Source organism: Centruroides sculpturatus, unplaced genomic scaffold (assembly GCF_000671375.1).
Source record: "Centruroides sculpturatus isolate CEXI.00-Female unplaced genomic scaffold, Cexi_2.0 scaffold125, whole genome shotgun sequence".
Taxonomy (NCBI): domain Eukaryota; kingdom Metazoa; phylum Arthropoda; class Arachnida; order Scorpiones; family Buthidae; genus Centruroides; species Centruroides sculpturatus.
In genome coordinates, this window is record NW_019384337.1 from 339,041 (window position 1) to 362,849 (window position 23,809).

Genomic DNA, 23,809 nt, shown 5'->3' on the forward strand with positions numbered 1-23,809 from the left:
ACAAACACTATATATATATTATTATTTTATACTGTTGTGCCTAAAATTTATTGCTACTTATAAATATTTAAAAATCATACCTTGCATCGTGTTATGCTTGAAGCGCTCATATACAAAATAATGATAAAAACATCAATGATCAAAAAACCCGATGAAACGTATTGTAAATTAATAACTTATAATAAATTTCAAATCACGAAATATAGTACGATAAAATATTCAAAATATCTCCTTTAAAATTCTATGAAAATCCATAAAGAAATAAAAAAAAAAGAAGTTGAGAATGTAGATTTAATAGCAAAGTCATATGTATAACAGTTATTGTAGTTAATATAGATGCTGTGAACAGTTCACATGGAAAAGAAATGTTATAATTATGCGTAGAATATTAAATATGTAATAACATAAGAGATTAAATTATAAAGCTGTTAAATTGTTCAATACGTCGGTATATATAACTGTTATACATGTTTATGTATACATATTTCATTCTGAAAGTAAAATTACTCAAAATTTACTAAAAATTTACTCAAAATTCATAAAAAATGTAGAAATGATTTCATTCTGTAGAACATAAAAATTAAATCAAAAATACTTCAATCAAAATTGTCAAAAAAGCAGGAAAAAAAATAATAATTTTTCTTAAATTTTCAAAAAAATTGATTAATTTATACGTTATATACATGCTTTACATTAAATTATTTTTATTTTTCTTACTTATTAAACATTCAAATAGTCTACTAGATTTATATATATATAGTATTTTCCGTTTCTAAGAAATCCTTTCCATTTTTTTCTTTTTTAGGAATTTTGAATATTTCCTATTAAAAATGATGAAAGTAAATCGATTGAAGTACCTTTCTTACCTGTTTCTCCAGTTGTTACTACAGCTGGTGCACTGGCAGAACCACGTCCTATTGCATTTACTGCAATTACGTGAAATTCGTACTCCGTGTAAGGTGTTAAATCTCTTACTGTGTAGAACATGGTATTAATACCACTTATTTCACTGTATTCTTGATTCGCTTGTTTTGGTTTGTATTGAATGACATAATAAATAATATTTTCTGCTCCGACATCATAAGACCACGCCAATCTAATTGATGTGGCTGTGACATCGGATATCTGAAGATTTGTGGGTGGTCGAGGAAGAGCTAGAAACCATGCGGATGATCAGATTACTACCGACACGTAATAGATAAAAGATAAATTAAATAAAACTTACCTTGTACGACCACCTGAGTTACGACTTCTATGTTGCCTAATGTTGAATCTGCTACACATGTATAATTAGCGGACTCTCGTACATTATCCAACTGGAGTACATTTTTCCCAATAGGAATCGAATGCTCCTGTGTTAAATCCAACGATCCTTTACGCCACTTTACATATGGCATAGGAGATCCAACAGCGACACAAGTTATATTGATACTTCCTCCTGGCATCACTTCATACATTGATTCGGGCGGTATAGAAAAATACGGAGGCACACGTCTTACTATAAAAACATTTTTTAATCCATTAAAAATTCAATTTTCAAAATATTTAATTATTCTTTAATTATTCTTTAATTAATTCAAATGTTAATTGTATTGTCTTTTGCTTTCGTTTTTCAATGTTTAATTTATTATTGAAAATTAATACATATTAATCTTAACGTAAACAATTCTTAAATTTTAAAAATTGCATTCGAATTTAACGAAAATTTATGAGTTTAACTTCTTATTCCTTCTGGAATTTATCCCCTATCGCCATTAATGCTAAAACGAAGTTGTAAGAAAACGGTGAAGTTTCACATACTTCCAGAGTAAGTTTTTTGTCACCAAATAGTACACAACTCTGACATTATCCATTGAAAACCCAATAGAGATATATTTTACTGGCATAACCTGATGTCTGTCACTGAACACATTTCTGCCAGCTACTGGAAGGCATCAGTTGAAGTGACATCAACTAAGTCACTACTTTACATGACAAAAGAATATTGACGTTTCAAAACTAAAATAAACATAAAAAATATATATACATATATACGATATATACAGACAATACAATCGAATCGAATAGAATGATTTAAAGAATCTTTTAGATACAATCAGAATAAATATAAACAATTTTTAAACTCGTAACGATAAGAAATACCATTAGTTTCAATATAACTTATTTTAATATATTGTCAAATCAAACTTTAATGCCATATATTTCTATTGTAAATTTAAATATGTAATTTTAATTTTTACTTAATAAAATACTGAATAAATTAATAATAATAATAATACACTTCATTCTAATATAATGATAAATAAATATTTTATTTATTTAATGAATATATTTTTAATTAAGTTTCATTACATTCAATCTTCATTATGAATAATTTTATTTAGTGTTTAAGCATGTAATTTTTGTGTGTTTTATAGATTTTAATGTTCTCTCTCTATATGCTATTTCTTAATGCTATAAAAAAAAATATTAAAAAAATAAATTAATGCAACGTCGCCGATAACTTGAATTTTCATGAGTTAGAGATCTTCAAAGAGGAAAAAAATATATATCTTATGAATAATGAAAAACAACTTCTAACTTTTTAAAAAATAAAATTTAAAAAGAAAAAAAATATATTTTTTTTTTGTTAAAATTTGATATTCAGTTAACCAAAAATTCTATTTAAAAAAAAAAGTTTAAAATATGAATTATTAATTTAAATCAAATATTATATTGAATTTTTATTAATTGTTTCTGAACTCCTTAATTTAAATTGAAATTTCTATATATTATATAAATTATATTGCTTCCTAGTGTAAAAAAAATTTAAATAGAAAAAAAAAGTATTTTATATTTAGTAATAAGAAAGAAAAAAATACCTCTAACGTAAAGAATAGCCAAGCTAGAAAATGCAGTTCCTTTTTCATTCTCTGCAATGCATTCATATTCCCCTTTATCTTCTTCTTGGGCATCTGCAATCTGTAGAGATGCTGAGAAGATAATATGACGTTAATATTAATTCAATATATCACTATTAAACTATCATTTAATAATTCCTATTATTATTAGAACGTTTCGACTTATAATACAACGTAACAATTTGTGATATTAAATTATATATATGTGTCATATACAGAACTATTATTATTATAATAAATAATGCGTGTTGAAAAGATAAAAAAAATCAGTGTAATCAATGTTTATAAATATTAAAATTGTAATATTTTCTAAGACTTTATTTTTAAAATATAAAAAGAAACCATCTTGAAAAAAAATCGTCAATAACTAAGTAATCAGCGCGTAATTTGCACTAATGTAAAATTACTAATGATACTTGAGAGAGAGCTTACAGATAATAAATCTTCTCTTCTATAATTGCACAAAATGTCACCATTGAGATAAAGCAGGAGAAACGAAATCACATTGTCATTCATTTCCTTTGCACCACTGAATAAACTTGACGTAATATTGAATTTAACAACCACAATATAATAGTACTAAGTGAGTTTAATCAGATATTCGACTGGGTTTTGCAATATTAAGACTCTAATAATAATCAAGTCGAAAGACACAGTCGTAACATATTAATTAAGAATGAGATTTACAAAGCAAACTCGTAAGAAAATCTGTTATATTTTTTTCAATAAAATTACAAACACAAGATGGAATCTATAACAGATATACAGTCGACCCCACAATAACACTGTTGATAATTCCATTTTATATGAATTCCATGTTGTACGAATCACTTAGATTATACAAATACGTGAGCCGTTCACAGCCTGGCACACGTATTTCTAAAATCTAAGTGACTCATACAACATGGAATTCATATAAAACAGAATAATCAACAGTGTTATAGGGGGGTCGACTGTATAAGAAATCTTTGCAAGCAACTATAAGAAAGATATTCTTTAAAGACTTTATAGAAAATATGAGACAAAAACTATAGAATAATTAAAGAATAAAATGTATACTGTGAAATCTTAGCTTAAATTGGCATGGATCTAATAATGGTAGAAGAATAAATGTGACAGAAATAGTTCTGTATTTCATTCCATCTCTTAAGTCATTTGAAACAAAAATGTTTTATTTATTTGTGGTTTTCTTATAAAACTGATCAAGTAAACTAGAAAAGCATTAAGAATTCTTTTGAAAAATCATAATAACCGTGTGACAAAATATGATGAAATTTATACAAGTCACAGAACTCTATTACTGCTCGGATAATATTAAAACCACAAGTCCATTAATCTTGATGATTGGTGACATTTAGTCAATACATCGACTGTACTTTAGTCTTTAAGCAGGCATCTGTGTCTGCACAGCAGATGGCATGAAGCAATATAAAGAAAGTAAATGAAAACAAACTTCTTTTACTTAAGTCCTGAAGATGATACGTTTGTTATCTTAACAGATTCTTTTCACTATTTTCGGAAGAAATGGTCTTTTAATGCCGCCATAATAAGGCAGTAGTGTAAGTTAATACAAACATATTAGCTGTAGTGACGAAGAAACTGCATTATGAAAAGTGCCATTCGTCTTTTTATACCCAGTGAAACTATACGTTCTCTTACCAGTAATTTCGTTTGTCAATTTTTAAATGCAGTCATTAAACAGAAATGTTAGAGTTTCAACTTGTATTTCTTTTTTATATTGTTAATAATAAGACAGATGGTAACAAATTGAATATTAAAATTTGTTACTCTATCCAACTCTTCTGAAGTTCAATTAAAATATCTTCTTTTTAGTTGTTAATTGTACAGTTTCTTACAAATAAATCCAACATATAAGCACAATCATTAGTAAGAAGGACTACAGAGAGTCGATTTCTAAGGGACATTGTAGACACGAAAAAGTGTCAATCATTAATGACTGCAGTTACTTTACTTGAATAACCCGCAGAATGTAACTAGTTATAACTTAAGACGGTTTCGTTAATTAAAGTGCTGTGATGATCCCATAAACGGAAATAGCCATGCAGGCATAATGTAATAATAATAAAACTAAGTGCAAACAAGATAGCATTTTTGCTATTTTTGTTTGAGGTAACAACATAATTTCCAGAGAGTCATCTTCCTTACAATAAACTTAATTATAAATGATTCCGTTCTGACAGTGAAAGTTTTTTTTTCATCCTGTCAGAGGGACCTCTCTAAGGAGGAACGGGTTTCTGGTAATAAACAAGGTAACACGTTAATGTACTTTGGGGAGAATTCCAACATTTCTAAAGTTATTAGATACTCCATTGGAGAATCTACTGTAAATCCGATACTTCCCAAGGTATAGTTTATTGCTTGCAAGCCTTTATAACTACTTCCAGAGAGTAAATGCGTCACAATAACTAATACGGAATGACAACGTTAAAGATTTACTGTTGTTAGTAATGTTTTGGTTATAAAGTTTATAAAAGTGTCTACGAACAACGTCTGGCTTAGGATATTTTATGAATAGACTTAATGAAAATACCGAAGTCTAAGAAACTTTATACTGTTATTTGAAAACATTGCTGACTATTTTGGGATTATAATAGTTTATGATAACTTTTAATATCGAAGTTTACGGATTTATTCATAACACCCAACTATATACACGTATAACATATCATTTTAAAAACAGATGGATAAAAGTTATATTAAAAGAATTTTCTTAAGTATTTTTGATAATTGAATGTACTATTTATAAGAAATGTTTACAGAAAGCTTTAATACTGTATATATATATAAATTTTCATGCATTTTAATAATATAAATAATATATAAATTCGTGGAATCTATACGTTATACATATCATGAAATTAGTGACTATTTTAATGAAAGTCTATAGTTATTATTCATCAATAAAATGATTTATTTCCTGTCATTTATATACATAATTAACTTTTATCTTTATAGCACTGCTATTGATCCATACATAAAATAGGAGATAAATCAATACCTTTTGTAAAAATTATTTCAGAATTACTCTATAGGCCTATATATTTATGAAATTTTCTAATGAAAATAATATTTTAATTTTAATCAAATATTCGTTGATTTGTATGATAATAATTTGACAAATTTGTTTTCTTTTAATGCCAAAATTCGAACTTTTTAAATGTTATTTAAAACAATTGGTTGAATTCTTTATTTATTTGAATCAATTACATAAATTATATCTGGAAAAAAAGACTAAAATGTTAATCAATATGACATTCAGGAGGAGTTTTGAATTTAATTTGATACATTTAATGCGTGAAAATAAAATTTGGATTCATCCAAACGTATGAAAAGAATCATTATCGATTATATTATAAGGAACATTTGATACTCGTTACTAATTATTTTATATTCATTAGTATTATTTATCTTAATTCAAAATGTAAAATTCATCAATCCTTTCAATAAAAGTAATTGTCAAACCAAACGACAGATTGTCGACTCTCTTCTTTTGATTATATATATATTAAAAAAAAATGGATTCAAATTATAATTTAATGCGATAAATTAAATAAAAGAATAAGATTTTATTGACTTCTTTTATTATTATTATTATTATTTTCTTCGGAAAGAGATCATAAATTTGTTTATTAAAGAAAATATTCTCTTACAATTCTAATATCTAAAAGTAATAAAAGGAAACAAAAGGAATTCACACAATGAAAAGAAAATTAATAAAATGTAAACTTACATTGCATAAGTGTGTATCTAGGCTCGCTCATATCTACAGGGATTTTATTTTTCAGCCACCTGATGTCGGGTTCAGGATCACCTACGGCTTGGCACGGTAATAAGGCGTTTCTACCTTTCTCTACTCCCTGTGTAGTTGGGAGCAGTGTGAACTGAGGGAAACCCACAGGCACATCTTCTTCTGTAACAAAGAAATACATTTATATATATATTACACGAAACTACATTCATTAAATATATAAAACTTAAACTAAAAATAAACGATCAAATGATTAATTAAAGCAGTGGGTCGATACATTATTCCCAGCTGTTTCAATCGAGATTTTGTAGTGATTGATAAACATTTCTTGAATAAATTACCATATAATATACTTATCCTTAAATAATTTTTGATTTACCTGAAGAGATTTTAATGTGAGGTCGAAATTTCATGGCAAGAACTTTGCTGAAGTAAACTAATGTACTTCACAGCAATTAAAATCTAATGATGTCGGTATTTTCTCGTATGAACTTACAAAATAATTTAATTGGAAGTAGAAATGATCATGTTCTTCTAATTAAAATCAGAGAAGAGTTTTTTTACTAGAATGTATGTATAGTAGCCATCAATACGAGGTACCTCGTTATAATAATTTAATAATTATTACATAAAAAGAGAAATTTTTATTAGTAAAAACACGAATAAAATATCGTAAGAGGAACAAATATTCAATAGTTAATTCAATTGTTATTGTATCAGGATGATACAAGGTCTATAGGAGGTTCCTTGCTGTGTAAATATTATCATACGAAACTGTAAACAAAAACTGAAATCCACGAACAAATACGGTTGACAAGGAGAAGAAATATATAAAAATGATTTATTTCTTATCAATTTTAGTAGCGGATAAAAATATTTTTTTAGTTGTTTATCAAAAATTTAAAAACAGATTTAATTTTTTAAAAATTTTGAACTAAATAACTTAATAATTTACAAAACTGTAGAACGAACGAAGATGAATTTTAACGGTTTTTAATAATAAATATATTTTAAAATAGTTTACATTTATAAATAATTTAGTGGAATTTTAAATTTCTTAAGCGAATAAACGTATTATAAACAAGCAGCTCGAAAAAGAAAATAAAACCAGATACATTAAAGCAGAGAAGTAAGGTATATGAAATATTAAAACACATCCATAAGATGTACTTTGGACATCCTATTACATGTCAGCAACATATTCGACCGCCGAACATCAACCCTGTCATGGTAGTTCTTCTCCAATGTTCGATTGACTAAGCCCGTCCAGAAGAGGAGGAGCACCTCCTCACTACTCCATTTATCTAATTAACTCATGAATTATGTAAAGCGCAAAGGTTGGCGCTCCTGCTCTAGTCTCTATTGTGCGCTGGATACATCCCCTGCTCACAGAGTGTGAACATACTTCCTGGTCTTATTACTTCACAGTTCTGATTAAGGTTAGAAGGATTATCTGGGATTTTCTTTAGTCCGTACCGCCGCAATAACTTCCACTAGCGATATTTTAAAGAAGAGAAAAGTGAGATTTACTCCTGATAAATCCTTTCGAATAATTTGTAAAGATATTCATTTATTGGATTTTATTTGTTTGCCAACTTTATTCAACAGTTAAAACAAAAATGTGTAATTTACAAGAATCTTATGTAATCTAATCAATTATTATATATTTAATTACAGTCTGTTAAATATAAAACATCTATATTAAATATTATTTAGCAGTCTTAATCCTTAGAAAATTAACTTTTTTATGTGTCGAGATAATACAAATTTGAATATATATGCTTTTATCTTTCATAAAAATAAGAAACGATAAACTTTGTTTATCAATTATGCATACATTTAAAGTAATAACAGTATTTGCAAAAATAGAAATAGGAAGGTTTAGATGCATTGTAATTTAGCCACTGTCCTACTAAATAAATCTGATACGTCTTTGAAGTATAGTTGTAATGTTTATTTGCATAATGCTGCCATTTAAAAAAAACACACACACACAGAGAGAGAGAGAGAGACAATAGACTTCTTCTAAATTGTAAGAACAAATCTTTGAAATAACACTTTATATAAAGATGTCCTTATTTAATCAAGGGAACTGAATAGTAAAATAGTATAAACTCTAAAACTTTAAAAGTAAGCCACAAAACTATTTAAATAATACAAATGTGGATATCTTGAAAACTTTTCTTTAAATAATAGGCCTATACAATTTGTTTTTTTGTTGTTTAATTTCTACTTTTCTTAAACAATTTATTCAAATAACTATAACTTGTCCGAAATAAAACAAATTTTGAATGCGATTATGTTAAAAATTTAAATGCCTAATATTTCCTGTATAAAATTTATAACACTATCTTTTTAACTTATAAGTATACCGCAAAAAAAACATTGAAATTTATATATATAAATTTCATCCAAGAGCTTAATTAAATGCGTTCGAGCGTATTTTAAACATAAATTTTGAAAGAGTTTTCTGAAGATGATCGATAGAAGAAGATAAAAAAAAAATAAAATAAATTTCAAATACATTACTAGAAAATTTATTTTAAGTTATATTTACTCTATGCTAATATTTCAAAAATTGAAGATTCTAACTTCTTCCTATCTTATTTTTAAATGTCTTATCTGTAGAATAAGAAGAAAAAAAAATTAAACGAATATATTTAATAACCAATAAAGTAATTCAAATATAATAAGAAATATCAATACACAAGTGTTTCTTTTTTTTTTTCCTCCTTTCATTTAACTGTAACTTATGAAAGATTGACTTGAAAACTCTCAAGTAAAATTCGTCTAACGTGAAACTTTCTTATTATAATTTAAACAAAATCATTTCTCGTTAAAGTTAAAAGAGAGACAGCATAAGAGTCAATTAACGTCGCGCACAATCAATGGTAGAATGAACACGCAAAGCTATTACAAACCATTGGCTTCACTAACTGGTCGAAAGTTATTATGGAATCAGAAACGAAATTAACAAACAGTCAGAATAATCCTCTTCTCCTGTAAATGGATTAAGACAAGTTTAAACAGACTGCGAATGTTAAACTAGAATTGTCTTTGTACTGTAGACTTTAGAAATGCTTTTACAAAATTAATTTTGCCATCCTCGTGTGTGCCGATTGGGAAAATTTCACTTTGTTTTAAGTAACTTCACCTAAGATTTTTATTATTTTTTATTATTAATTTTCCTTATTCCATCGAACAAAAGAATAACAGAGAATTAACTTATAAAAATTTATCTATTTTCTCCTCTCTTCTTTTATAAGGAAAACTGACTTTTTTTTTTTTTTCCTCAAATTTAAATAAATATAAATGAATTAGGAGGTTCCTTGCTGTGTAAATATTATCATACGAAACTGTAAACAAAAACTGAAACTATATTTACACAAAATTAACAGAACATCGAATTTACTTTATTAAAACTATGGATTTGATCTATTAACTTTAGTAATTACTATTTAAATTAATCAAATAAAAAACGTATTGCTTTATTTATTAATTGTATTAATTTGATTTTTAAATATCTGAATTAATTAACAGAAAAAATCTACAAAAATCTACAAAATTATTTAGTCTTATAATGTACAAAGTATATCACTAAATACATCAGATTATATTTAAAATATGTTTGGTATTATCATGCACACACACACACACAAAATATCTAAAACAGCTACTCTGCCTGGAGGATACAGGCTAACCCTCCAATTGGGCTAACACTAATCTATCTAAATCTACGGGTGACCCAAAATTATTAGAGGAGGTGGTGTGCTGTAATATTATTATGTAATATTTAATCATTGAAATTNTTAAAAAAAAAAAATACTTTCTTTGCACTGTGGTAGAATCAATACAGTTTAGTCTGAAGTATCACAAAATGTAATAGGGCCATTTTCCTCTCTTCCATAACAAATATTAAGGAAGCGTGTACATAAATACTTGTTAGAGCGACACAATACTCCGAGCAGTGTATAAATTATCATTTTTTTTAATCCATACATTAATAATTAATAATCTTAAATAATAATAAAAAAAAAAACTAATATTAATTTAATTCGAAGTTATGGTGATTCATTTATGTGTACACTGTAGTGTACTGTACGTGCTTAGTAGAAATATCTAAAAAAAAATATAAGAATTCGAGATCAAAAATGCAATGAATAAAAATGTTCTTTTCGTGTTTATGGATTTAGTTAAAATTTAAAAAAGTAAGAAGAGTTGGAAGGAAAAAAAACAATGGCCATACTAAAATTTCATAAAACTCGAAATGGAATACTAAAAATGGAATATTTGACTCGTTAAACGGAAGAGAAAAGGAGAGAGAAAGTGTTTCCGTTAAATAGAATGTACACCCATTAAATAGTCGATTAAGATTGCTTCAAACCAAAGAATTTATCGATTTATCAATTGAAAATTGTTAATAAAAGTAAGCAATAAAAAAAAGAAAAAAAAAAAAAAATACTCAGAAAAATTGACTGAAAACTATAACCAAGGTTTCATTTCCTAAATCGTATCTAAAACGTAAAATTACGAATTATATTGACATAATTATAGTTTCGACATTTTCATTCCTCTTTTAAGATAAATTATCTATCATAAAATGTCCGTTTACAGTGAAATAAAATTGAAAAAAAAAAACTATTCTACTAAGGAATTAAACCATTCAGTCCATTGTCTTAATTATTTTATTTAGTCTATACAATTTCATTTTAAAAGTTCTTCTGTATTTTGGGCTTTAAATGGATACATAAATGAATAAAATTCTTTTATAACAAAAAAAAAAAAAATAGATTAAGACTTATAATTTTGATAATTTATAAAGTTTCTACGTCTTATTAGACTTTAAAATATTTTATTTCTAGATAATGGCAGCATTCTTGGTCTTTTTCTACGTGTTATTAGTTGGACCTTTCAACACGGTACTTACAATGATGTAACTAGTCATGCTTTATATAAAAATGAAGCATTATCACATGTTATTATGACGTTTGAGGCTATCATCTATCAAAAATCTGATCCAAAAGCCGTGTTATACTTAAAAAAAAAAAAAACAGCACGAAATACTTGAAAATATATAGATCACGTCGACCTTCTATTCATCGAAAGTTAACTAAAATAGAAAGAGAATTTTAATCATTCATATGCCATTCATTTATACAGTTAACAATTTAATTATCTCTTTACTCGAAAACTTCACGTCTTCGATATCTTATTGTTAGAATTATTAAGCAGATATATTCGATCATAAAATCATTTAATTTAATGAAATTTTGTAAGAAAGACATTTAATAGATAGCATTAACGATCGGTTTGGTAGGCAGACGTTGGATAGCATTATAACTTACCTAACAAGGTTCTATGATGTGGGAAATGACCCTCCAGACACTTTATGATCGCTGAATCGTTCCATTGTCTACACCATCGGGTACTGTTATCGGGTCTTTCCTTTGACCCCTTGTGGCATCAATTAGCATACCAGCAGGGTAATCAAACATAAAAGTTGTTGTATAATGCAATTATTGAAGTGAAATATATCAATCAAAATCTCTCTCTCTGTTGTGTATCAATTCGGCATACAGTCGATTAGATTATTTGACAATCGACACGTGATTTTTACACGAAAATTGCACCCATTTTACGAATTTATTTACTACATTTAATATCCGACAAGATTTCTTTTTTTATTATATATATATATAAAAGAAAATTAAACAATATTTTCCAAGAAATTTCGATATTGTTTAACCGTAGCTATGACAACCCATCGTCGAGGCGACATTGACATAATTGAGTGAATTAAAGGTACGAATCTTTTTTTTTTTTTTTTAAATAAATAAATACCAACGTAGAATATTAAAATAAAAATTATATAATTAAATCGCTTGCATTTCATTTAAATATAGATAATTACATTATGAATTGAAATTTATTGTATAATGCGTTGGTGTGTCACTCACGTGTACCAAAGTCTGCTTTAACGCGAATTTATCCATGAAACAAATGATAAAAAATGGAATTACGACAGGCAAATTAAATGGCAAAGAATATATTTTCTAAGAATTACAAGCATAAAAAATAAAAAGAAATTAAGGTAGGCTAAAATAAAATTTCAGTCATAACAACTTGTAACCATAACGACTAGATACACACGTGACACCACTTATATATAGGATATATGTGTGTGTGTGTGTATACTTATACACGTGTACATATATAACATATAAAAATCAAATCGATTTATAAGTTATTTCTTGAATAATAAACACATTTTCATATAAGATAATTATTAAATTCGATAAATAAATTTAAAGGAGGTTTTAAAACCGGAAAGAAAATCCAATTCGTTGCCATGACGAAAACAATCTGATTTAGGTTGTCATGACTACGCGGTCAAAGGTCCTGCCTACCACGTGATTTCTTCGCATATCACGTGACTGGCTGAGGCTGGAAGATTTCTCTAGGGATGTCAATCTATTCTAATGACTATACGTGATATAAAAGAGCTAGGGATTTTCACTCCTCTTTTCCATTGAATAATTTATATTTTATCAGTTCAGAACAGGAAAAGTAGGTTTTCGTTGAAATACTAGCTATTTTATTTATTTTCATATTTATATTTTAAAAATTAAATAAATAAATAATACAAAAAAAAAGTTTTACTTAAATAATAATATATATACTGTATTTATATAAAACTTCAAATTGAAAGTTTAAGGCTATTTTTTTTAAATAATTAAATTTATTAACAAAAAATAACAATAATAATTTTCCCTATTTTCTATATAAAATAATAATATTAAATTAAGTTTACAAATCAGCATATGAACTGGATAGAAAATTCAAAGATTAATCCTTTAAAATCCTACATTGATTAAATTATTTAAGTAATTAAAGCTATATTACGTTTAAATAATCATAAATGTAAAATATTAATGAAGAGATTTGTTTCATTTTTTTTTTATTTTACATTAAAAAAGTCGTCTAGACTAAAGGTTTTTTTTTTGTATTAAATTTAACTAAAAGTTATTTATTAATTTATCTATACAGTTATAATGGAAAAAAAAAACGGAAATCAATTAACTGTGTAATAAATAATATAGATCCATTTTCAATATATAACGACGTTTAAAAAAAAAAAATACTTTCTTTGCACTGTGGTAGAATCAATACAGTTTAGTCTGAAGTATCACAAAATGTAATAGGGCCATTTTCCTCTCTTCCATAACAAATATTAAGGAAGCGTGTACATAAATACTTGTTAGAGCGACACAATACTCTACAATACTGAAAGCTATGGAGTCACAGCAATCTGCAGTACGTATAACAGAAGAAAAGTATTTCTAGTATAGAATTACAGTAGCCTGTTCTTTTTTTTTTCCTTTTTTTTTATCGCTATTCTTTCCCTTTATTTTTATTGCATCAACGACATTTATACTATTTTCGACCGAAAAAGTTGTCAAGGAATTTGTGGACGGAGAGACAATTTGGAAAATTCATTTTTAATAAAATTTTTAAATGGATTTAAAAAAAGAAAAACAAAAAAAAAAGTACAGACGAAGGAAAAAAGTTTGAAATGTTTTTAAAATCTCTCCCAAGGCAATAAAAATTTCTAATTATTGGGAAGAGAATGGAGAAAGCCATTGTATAATACGTTGGAAAATGGCTGTCGATTTAGACTCAGCAGGATGCGTAACCACAAATAGCGATTTTTTGATATATATATTGAAAGAATAACGTTTTAACTCAATTGAAGACTTCAGGAAAATGCGTTAATAAGTTCTGATTGTACAATCTTTCTTATAAAGAATGCAATTTGCTCAGCTTTAATGAACTACGTCTCAAAACTTAGTGATCTGTGGGTTAACTGACTTGCATTATTGGCAAACAATCAATTCCAGGTGTTTGTTCTATTGTCTGATGGAGGAAAAATCGAGGATATTTTACTTCCCTCCTCTTTTTTTTCGTATTTCTTTTTTGTGTATTAAAGTAAGATATTTTTTTTTTCTTTTTTAAAGGAAGTTGTCGCTTCAGCAGCAACTTTCTTAATTAATTTTATAATTAATCTTTTAATTTGCATTTGAAGATATCATAATAATCTGAATGATGATTAAAAACATGACCAAAAGAAGTAGACTATTGAGTTGGAAATTGGAAGGAATCGACTTATTTTCCATCTCATTATTGTGATGATTATTATTTAAAATTAAATGCAATGCGGATGTTTTTATTAAAAATATATATTAATAAAAACATCACAAAAACAAGTTAATATATTTCAGTCGTTTCAAAACATGTTTATAAAAACGGGAAAAAAAGATGATGAAGATAAAGTTCAACTACTAATTAAGAGGGATGCTTCGAAATTTTACAAAATTCAATCCACATCCACAAATAGTTATCTTCTGTATTTTCAAAATTTATATTTAAAAAATTCATCATATTTTTATTCAGAACTTTACACGTGTCTGAACGCATTTTTGAAGTTATAACTTCAAAACAGTAGGGGAGATCGGGGCAACTTCGGCATGCGGGGCAAGTTTGTCAAGCGCTTTTTTTAAAAAACAAATTAAAAGAAGACTTTGGTTATAGGTTAGGCAGTTGAGTTTTATTGGTGGCTTGTTGAGTGTAGTGTTTTTATTGTTCTCCAACAAGCGTAGTTGAATTATCAAGCAAATTTNATGAACTACGTCTCAAAACTTAGTGATCTGTGGGTTAACTGACTTGCATTATTGGCAAACAATCAATTCCAGGTGTTTGTTCTATTGTCTGATGGAGGAAAAATCGAGGATATTTTACTTCCCTCCTCTTTTTTTTCGTATTTCTTTTTTGTGTATTAAAGTAAGATATTTTTTTTTCTTTTTTAAAGGAAGTTGTCGCTTCAGCAGCAACTTTCTTAATTAATTTTATAATTAATCTTTTAATTTGCATTTGAAGATATCATAATAATCTGAATGATGATTAAAAACATGACCAAAAGAAGTAGACTATTGAGTTGGAAATTGGAAGGAATCGACTTATTTTCCATCTCATTATTGTGATGATTATTATTTAAAATTAAATGCAATGCGGATGTTTTTATTAAAAATATATATTAATAAAAACATCACAAAAACAAGTTAATATATTTCAGTCGTTTCAAAACATGTTTATAAAAACGGGAAAAAAAGATGATGAAGATAAAGTTCAACTACTAATTAAGAGGGATGCTTCGAAATTTTACAAAATTCAATCCACATCCACAAATAGTTATCTTCTGTATTTTCAAAATTTATATTTAAAAAATTCATTTAATTTCCAGATCCTTAATATATTTTATTATTAAAACTATAACAGTAATATTCTCCTGAATATTTTATTAGTTTTCCTCCAAAATATCCAATATATCGATAGAATTGACAACATATTGCATATGTTATAAATTATTCTAATGAACCAGCAATGAGTTGCTCAACTTTCCCGGAAACATTTTGGTGGCGCCATCTGTTATCATATTTTATTTAAATTTTTTAAATATCTATTTAACTATTATAAAATGGCAAAAAAAAACTTAATTTTGAGGGTATAGATGTGTTTTATAAAATATTATAAATGTTGATAACGAGTAAAATCGTCGTTAAGTTCGACCCTACTGGAGATACACACGACTCCCATTATCTCCCCATCCCCTTGTCCTTTAACCACCAAAACTTAGTAGTATCAATCTTCCTAATAAACAAACCTCTCTTCAAAATTTCAGAAATTTTCGACAAAAAGCACAGGAGTTATTAAACTTTAAAGAGGGTGAACAAAATCGTGCCCCCCTGCACACACACAGAAATTACCCCCGAATTTTTTTTTTGCATTCCTCTACGTTTCAAGGTGTCCTAATTCCAAATTGGGGGGGTCATTTTTTTTAATTTAGTAATGATTAATGCATTTATAAACAGAATAATATAAAATTCAATAATAAAATATCTTACATTAAAGTAGGTAATAACCGTTTTGATATGCATATTATTATTTATATAAATTTATATATATTTCCATATATATTTTGTTCTTGTCTATTTACATTCTATACGTTGCATTATCCAAATTACAATATTTCACCGACCAATAAAAATTGCAAGCATCACTACTAAGATGGAGATCAATATCAAAATTTAGTTTGAAACACTTAAAAAAATTAAAAGATAATCTAATATATATTACTATGATTTTAATTAGAAAAACACGTAATTATCTTATCCGTTTCTGCCGAAAAACGAAGAAGAAGAAGAAGAAAAAAATATATATATAACGTTTCAGCCATTAATTCACGGTTGATGCATTAAATATTTAAATCCGGAGTTACCGTTTTTGAGGTGATCAATTTTTGCGAGAGCAGAAGGAAGATCGTCATCCGATCACGTGATGTCGTAGTAAAAGTATCTGGAAGGTTGCCAAAATCTTCTACACACTAGAGACTTATTTAAACGGATTTAAAAGCAGACATTTTAAAAGCAGAGATGTAGAGAGAACAATGATGGACATCAAAGAACATAGAGGGAAAAGGTGCTATTTTGGTCCATATTTATGACCAATATCCTCCGGAGAAAGTAGAGGACGAATCTTGCCAAAGTAATAAACGAGAATGATCCTCCTCCTCCTCCTCCTCCTCTTCTTCTGGCCTCACACAACTATTTTGCAAATCTAGTTACTAACAGCTATTATATGATAGAGATTTTTCGATTTTTCTCAACATTAATTACTAAAATTAAAATTACTTAAAAGTCTGGCATCTATTAGTAATTTTCCACACAAAATTTTCGTTGCCATACAAACTAAATTTACACTTAGTTTTAAGTAAAGGCACGTAGTTACCATGGGAAATATATCAATTCAATTTTAAGCAAATCCCATAATCCTGAAGGAGTTATAAATTTGCTAAAACCCAATGAAAATGGGAATAAGAGATGCTTTTCTACGATTAAATTCCTCAGAGTCTGATATGTAAATCAGATAACAGACAGAACTTACCTTAGTAAAAATGATTAAAAACAAAACCCGAAGTGTTTTAACAAACTTAGAAAATCTCTTTATTCTTTTATATATATATATATATATATACTTATATGAAACGTGAATAAAAATCCTATATTGCTAAGTCATTTATTTTTTATGTCCTTTAATGCGGTCAACGTTTGATAGATATTAGAAAACAAGCGAAGCGAACTAAAAGAGATTTCTTTGCCATTCCAGTGATTCTTTTATAAAGTAATATCTTGTTTACAGAAAATGAAAGATTTTTACACAGAATTTCAACTAAAACTGATGCAGTAAATTCGATAGATGAGTTTGGTTGATGATGTAAAATATTAAATCACTAAATTACATCACTGACTTGTCTTTCGATGATTTAATTAAAGATGTTCGACTGAATGAAATCTGTGTACAGAATCAATTCTCACATTGCAATATTCTCTCCCACAATTAATTTTAATTGAAATTACTCGGTGTTTACTGTGTTGAGCGTGTGTTTACCAATGTACAAATCTTATCCTTTTTATTTTATTTTAATTTTGTATTTAAAAAAAAATAAAAAAAAGTAAAGAAAATCGACGAAGTAAACTTCAGCTTCTAAGGGATTTTGAAGATAAATAACATTTTCTTTCGCCAAAAAATATTATAAAACTTTTATCAATTAGTTTAAACAAGTCTATTTTTAATCTTGAATTATCATGCAAATTCACTTTCAATTCTTTTTTGTTGATATTTAATATAGATATTACTTCTTACATAATTAAATTATAATATTTAATAATTTTACTATCAAAAGTATGATTTTATAATTAAAAAAAACACAGTCTAAAATCTATTTCCTAAGAAAAGTTTTATTTAAATTTACTATTTTATTATATTAAATTTATTTTCTTAATTATAATTTATGTTTATTTTTTATTATCATCTGTTATGGTAATAAAAGAATTTCTATGTATTTTAAATTCAAATAATTTAAAATTTTAAAATATAAAGTAATATTATTTATTTTTTAGACAAACAAGATTTTGATCAGAATTCCTAGAAACAAACTAAGATATTCTAAAAAAAAAGAATAGAAGCTGTAGTATATATTTTTGATTTAAATAAACAATATACTTTTAAATTTTTCCATATTTATGCATATGACCTCGATTTTACAGTCATTACTTTTCTTATCACAATTTTTCTTTCGATACGACTGTAGTAAAATATGAAATAATATTACATCTATATGCATACGACGAGAATATTAAAATATAACTCGTAAACACAGTCCATTCTTTTGCAAATAAATAAGAAAAAAAAAATCATCCCATAAACTGTTTAACTGGCCGATAACTCTATATTATTAGTGAATCTACAACGAGATATTTCATTGAATTTTATGAAAAAAAAAAAGCATTAGTATTGATTAATTCATATTATATAATATCCCGAGAGCCAAGAATATCCCTGAAAGGGGGGAAGAGTATAGAGAAGAGTGTCATATCTATATTACTTTGTGTCATCCGTTACCATGGTTACCGGGGCATTATGTTGACAGTTTTTGATGAAAGAGACAGGGGCTGAACTTATTAAAATAGATTGTCGCCTTCCCTATTTTACCATATTTTTGATCTTAATGCAAATATGATATTTCAACCTTATTCCAAAAGGCTTTTTCTAGATACTAAAGTAGGGCAGGCATAAATTTGTATCGATAGTATATCAGCAGTGAGCTACTATATGCCATAGGGGATGATATAAAATTACTATTTTAGTAAGAAAATTGCTTTAAAACGATGCGAAGTAAAGAGTACAGCGATTTTATTTATTAATGATAACTTAACTGTAGTAGTCAACTATTTTGAGAATTAGGATTATATAATATAGTTAAAACATTGTTCAATATTTTAGTAGGAAAAGAAGAGGATGGAAGAGAGTAAAAAAAACGAGTTTGATATTCTCCTTAGCTCATCAGAAAACGCAGCTGAAGTACTTAAGCAGTCGACAAGTAATTTAATTAGTGTGTGTGCGACGAGTGGGAGATCTGTAATCCGCAAGAGGACACTCGAACCGTTGGACCGGAATGAAGATCACTGGGATTACAGTTAGACTGCCAAGCTTTCCATTAAGTTTCGGTTACGGTTTATGAGAAATAATACAAGAAACAACCGGCTATATGCATTATTGCATGCTCCACAGCACATAATTCAATTGAGCAGAATCGCCTTTCCATGCGAGCAAAACTCGATTTTTCTGTTCTCAGATTAATAACATTGTTTATAGTTACAAAATTAAATACTAGAATTTAAAAATTTATAAGTTTTTTATCGCTCGTTTTTATCTTTGTTCAGTCGTAAAAAAAAAAAATTGGAGACGTATATAGTACTTCATGTATTAATATTTCAATGACCTTCTTTACCTGTTGAATAATTTTAGCTACGCTGTAGTAAATGATTTAGAAGTTTAGTCTTTTTAACCCCATAATGTTAAATTTGTCGTCGCGATAGAGTCATTATATCTAAATAAGTATTTTGTCACGAAAATAATTGCCATTAGCTGAATAAATGTTGGCCATTTCGGTGTCGTTACACACACATGATGATTATAATATATAGGCTAGATCACAATAGAGATTTGGCAGTCCATCAAAATAATCATTAAGTATATAAATCACCTTATGATAGTCGATTTAGGAAACAAAAGAAACTAACCTTGTAGTACTTTAAGCGTTGCCATGGCTCTTACGGGTTCTCCGACTCCATTTTCTGCCACGCATTCGTAATTCGCTTCGTCCCTATTGTAACGAACAGGTTCTATGCGAAGTACAGAACCATTTGGCATCTCTTGAACGGTGTATCTTTGAGTTGTTACCCTTTTCCCGTTCTTCCTCCATTCGATCTGCGGTTTGGGATTTCCTTCAGCAATACAAACGAAGCTTGCAATTCCACCTGTTGCCACCGTCTGGTCGTGAGGGGCCGTTTCAATCCTTGGTGGATCTAAAATTGGTGAAAGGAGAGAGAGAAAAAAAAAAGAGAAGTGTCAATCAAATGTAAATCTTTTAAAGACCATACAACAATTGTAAATCCCTTCGAAAACCGACGAAAAATTCAATGCCGAGTTAGATCGAAATTGTTTTGCTCTTCCTATTTATAATTAATTTTATTTAATCTCTAAACTTTAAAGTCGTTAACATTTATCTCAGATTTAATAAAATACATTCATTTTACATTCTATTTTAGTGAATTTTTTTTCTTTACTCGAAAGAAACGGAAGGGAGAAAAATTTTAATTGGATATTAAAAAAAAAAATTTTTTTAATTACTTTATTTATTTATGTTCTTAGAAATCTAAATGTAATTTTTAGTTTTATAAATTTTTATTTTTGTAGAAAACGTAGATTTATTTTAATAGAAAATATAAATTATTTAGTAGTTAATTAATTTGATTACTCTTAATCTTTATAGCTAAATATTATCAAATAATTTAAAATTTGATCTCTTCTAAATGTAAATCTTCAATTATATCCACCATTTTTGATTTTTGCAGGCGGTAAATTGAATAAATTATTAATTTATTGCAAATATATTAGAGTTAAATTGACTAAATTTGAATTAGAGAAGGAGGAAATAAATTTCAAGAAGCTAAATTAGGTAAAATAAGATCGTGACAATATTTAATAGCTATTTTGCATAGTGGAATTAAATTTATCTATCTTCTATGGAGAATTTAAAACTCATATTTTATTTATTTATTTATTTATATATTATTATTTTATTTTTTTTCCCTGCAACGGTATCGATGGTTCAGCGAAGTGACAACCAGAATCCAACTTTGTACCAAAATACTAAAAATATTTTTCTCGTTTCTCTAGAGAATTGAATTATTCAACAAAATAAAAGAAAGACGGCCAGCTCTTTTGCTTCTGTCCTTTCTTTCAATTATGCTAATCGTACAAAAAAATAAATAAATAATAAATAAAATATTTTCGACGTGTATTTTGTATTATGCTCGTTTAACAAAGCACTTTTTATAGAATTTTCAATACAAATTTTTTCATTGAAACAACTCAAAGTTTCGATCGTATTTTAAGATTTTTAATATTTAAATACGCATTACACAAATGTACAATTTTCAAATGAAAATCTTATAAATATTTATATATATATTATTACTTATTCAATTTGTTTTTTTTTTTTAATGTTATAACTGAAGAAAGAAGAGGACTTGTATATGTCCAATAGTAAAAAAATAGATTTGTGTCGACTTAACCGATCACGTGAGTTATGTACAGTTTATAAATTCGAACCATGATTTTCTCATAGGATAGATGATGCCGAATTCCTCGTAAATAACCATCAAAACGATATGACGTCACACAGGGACGATACCGAAAAGTTAATAAAGGCATCTTCTGTGATTTCCGGCAGTGCAAACGTGGAATAGCAAAAAGTTTTTTCCTTTGGTAAAGAGAGAAAAAAAAAAGGCGAAAGAAAAGAGGCTTAGTTTATACCGACTTCTGCGTGATTTGACTGAAAGAGTGTGCTCTTTCTCACAAATTTCTCTACCTTCTTTCCTAAAGTTTTCGGAAGATTTCTTTTACACACGTTCTTTCTGTAATGAATCATTAATTTATGATAGATAGAATTTTAAATATAGAAAGTATATAATGCTATTTGAGCGATAGCAGACGAGTAATGACGAATAGACTGTTCATCATTGCGGTAATTGACGTTGAACTGGACGTATATGACGATACGAGACATACGACGAACTTATCTTTCAGTATTTTGTGGAAGATTAGCCCACCTCACCAATCAAATCTTGACAATGACCAAAATGGTTTCGTTAATAGATAAGACTTTCCGCTTTCTGCACAAACTACACGCAGTGACATCAATAAGAACAACACATCGTCACTCCTACCTACCACTAAAGCTAAAAAATTCATAGACATAGGTTAGATAGCGTTAAACACAATTTATATTAGTAGCTGGATCAATTACATGGTTATATACTTATTAGTTAGATCATAGGCTAGATTAGAAACAACGTTTAGATTTAACGTGCTATAAATCTATAAATAGGTAGAGCAAAACAAATTCCTGTCGCGTACAAGAACGACAATTATCTTAAAAGCACAAATTCTGTTATCAAAAACCACAACTAGTGCTGATTTATCTTAATGTATTCTAAATATTTTAGAATATAAATTCGTTATCGGAGGAATGTACAGTATTGTACAAAACGAATACAGCTGTAGAATAAATTTTTGTTATAAAATCTTAGGTGGAAAAGACAGAACGTAGAGAGTTGCAGAAGCAAAAATATAGAAGCAAAACTTGCAATTTATACAGCAAATAATACAAAAAAATATGATTTAAAAAATAAGAAAAAGTGTTTATCATTCGACATCTGACTGTCATCATTTTGACTTCATTCGGTAAGGTTCGAGTTTTGTGTCGCGCGATATTAAAACACGAAAGAAAACTTTCTTTTTTATCGTTTCTGTATACTCGTAACTCTGCCTGAAAGCATCAAAAGTTTTGATAATGGAGAAAGAAATATTGAATAAAAGATTTTAAAATGTTTTATACATACAAACTGTTCGAGTGATTGAAACTAACAAAAACATCATGTTCTCTTTTCGATATTTGCATATCTTGGAATTTTGATATTTTCACGAAAAATAAGTACGAATTCGACGATATACGCAAACTTTATTCATTTCTTTCACTAAAAATTGTTTACATAAAGTAAACAATTTTAGACCTAGAAGAGCGAAAATTGCAAATGTTACTTCCTATATACTACAGGATGCTGCAATTCTCTACATCATTCATTCCGTGCTGTCTAACCTTCTCCGAAACAAAGAACTATCCTTAATATAATTCAAAGAATAATTTACAAATTGTTAAATGTTTATTTTCATAATACACCAATCTATTTACAGGAAGAAATTTCTCCCTTAAATCATCGAAGTTAAGCAAAAATTTAGCCATTGTTTGAATATATAAAGATATATACGCTCCTTTTATAAGAATTTTTTTTTAAATAATACGAGAAGTTAAGCCGTCAATCTTAGTGTTTAAAATTATACAAGTATTATTAGAGATTTTAAAATAACACTAGCGAAAATCTTACACGTGCTGTTTCTT

General features: G+C 27.3%; 1 protein-coding gene across 11 annotated transcripts in view; it reads right to left on the reverse strand.

Moving 5' to 3' along the window:
* The window catches only part of LOC111632500 (tyrosine-protein phosphatase Lar-like), a 395,822-nt gene that overhangs the window by 99,095 nt on the left and 272,918 nt on the right, over positions 1 to 23,809 (reverse strand). For 6 of the 11 annotated variants that reach the window (XM_023376960.1, XM_023376931.1, XM_023376945.1 and 3 more), the window contains 5 exons: positions 20,367 to 20,651; positions 6,652 to 6,831; positions 2,862 to 2,972; positions 1,226 to 1,498; positions 858 to 1,154 (listed from right to left, as the gene is read on the reverse strand). In XM_023376960.1, coding sequence (XP_023232728.1) covers positions 858 to 1,154; positions 1,226 to 1,498; positions 2,862 to 2,972; positions 6,652 to 6,831; positions 20,367 to 20,651 — 1,146 coding nt within the window. The remainder of the gene's footprint in view (positions 1 to 857; positions 1,155 to 1,225; positions 1,499 to 2,861; positions 2,973 to 6,651; positions 6,832 to 20,366; positions 20,652 to 23,809) is intronic. The other 5 variants (XM_023377009.1, XM_023376993.1, XM_023376968.1 and 2 more) reach the window with 1 other exon arrangement.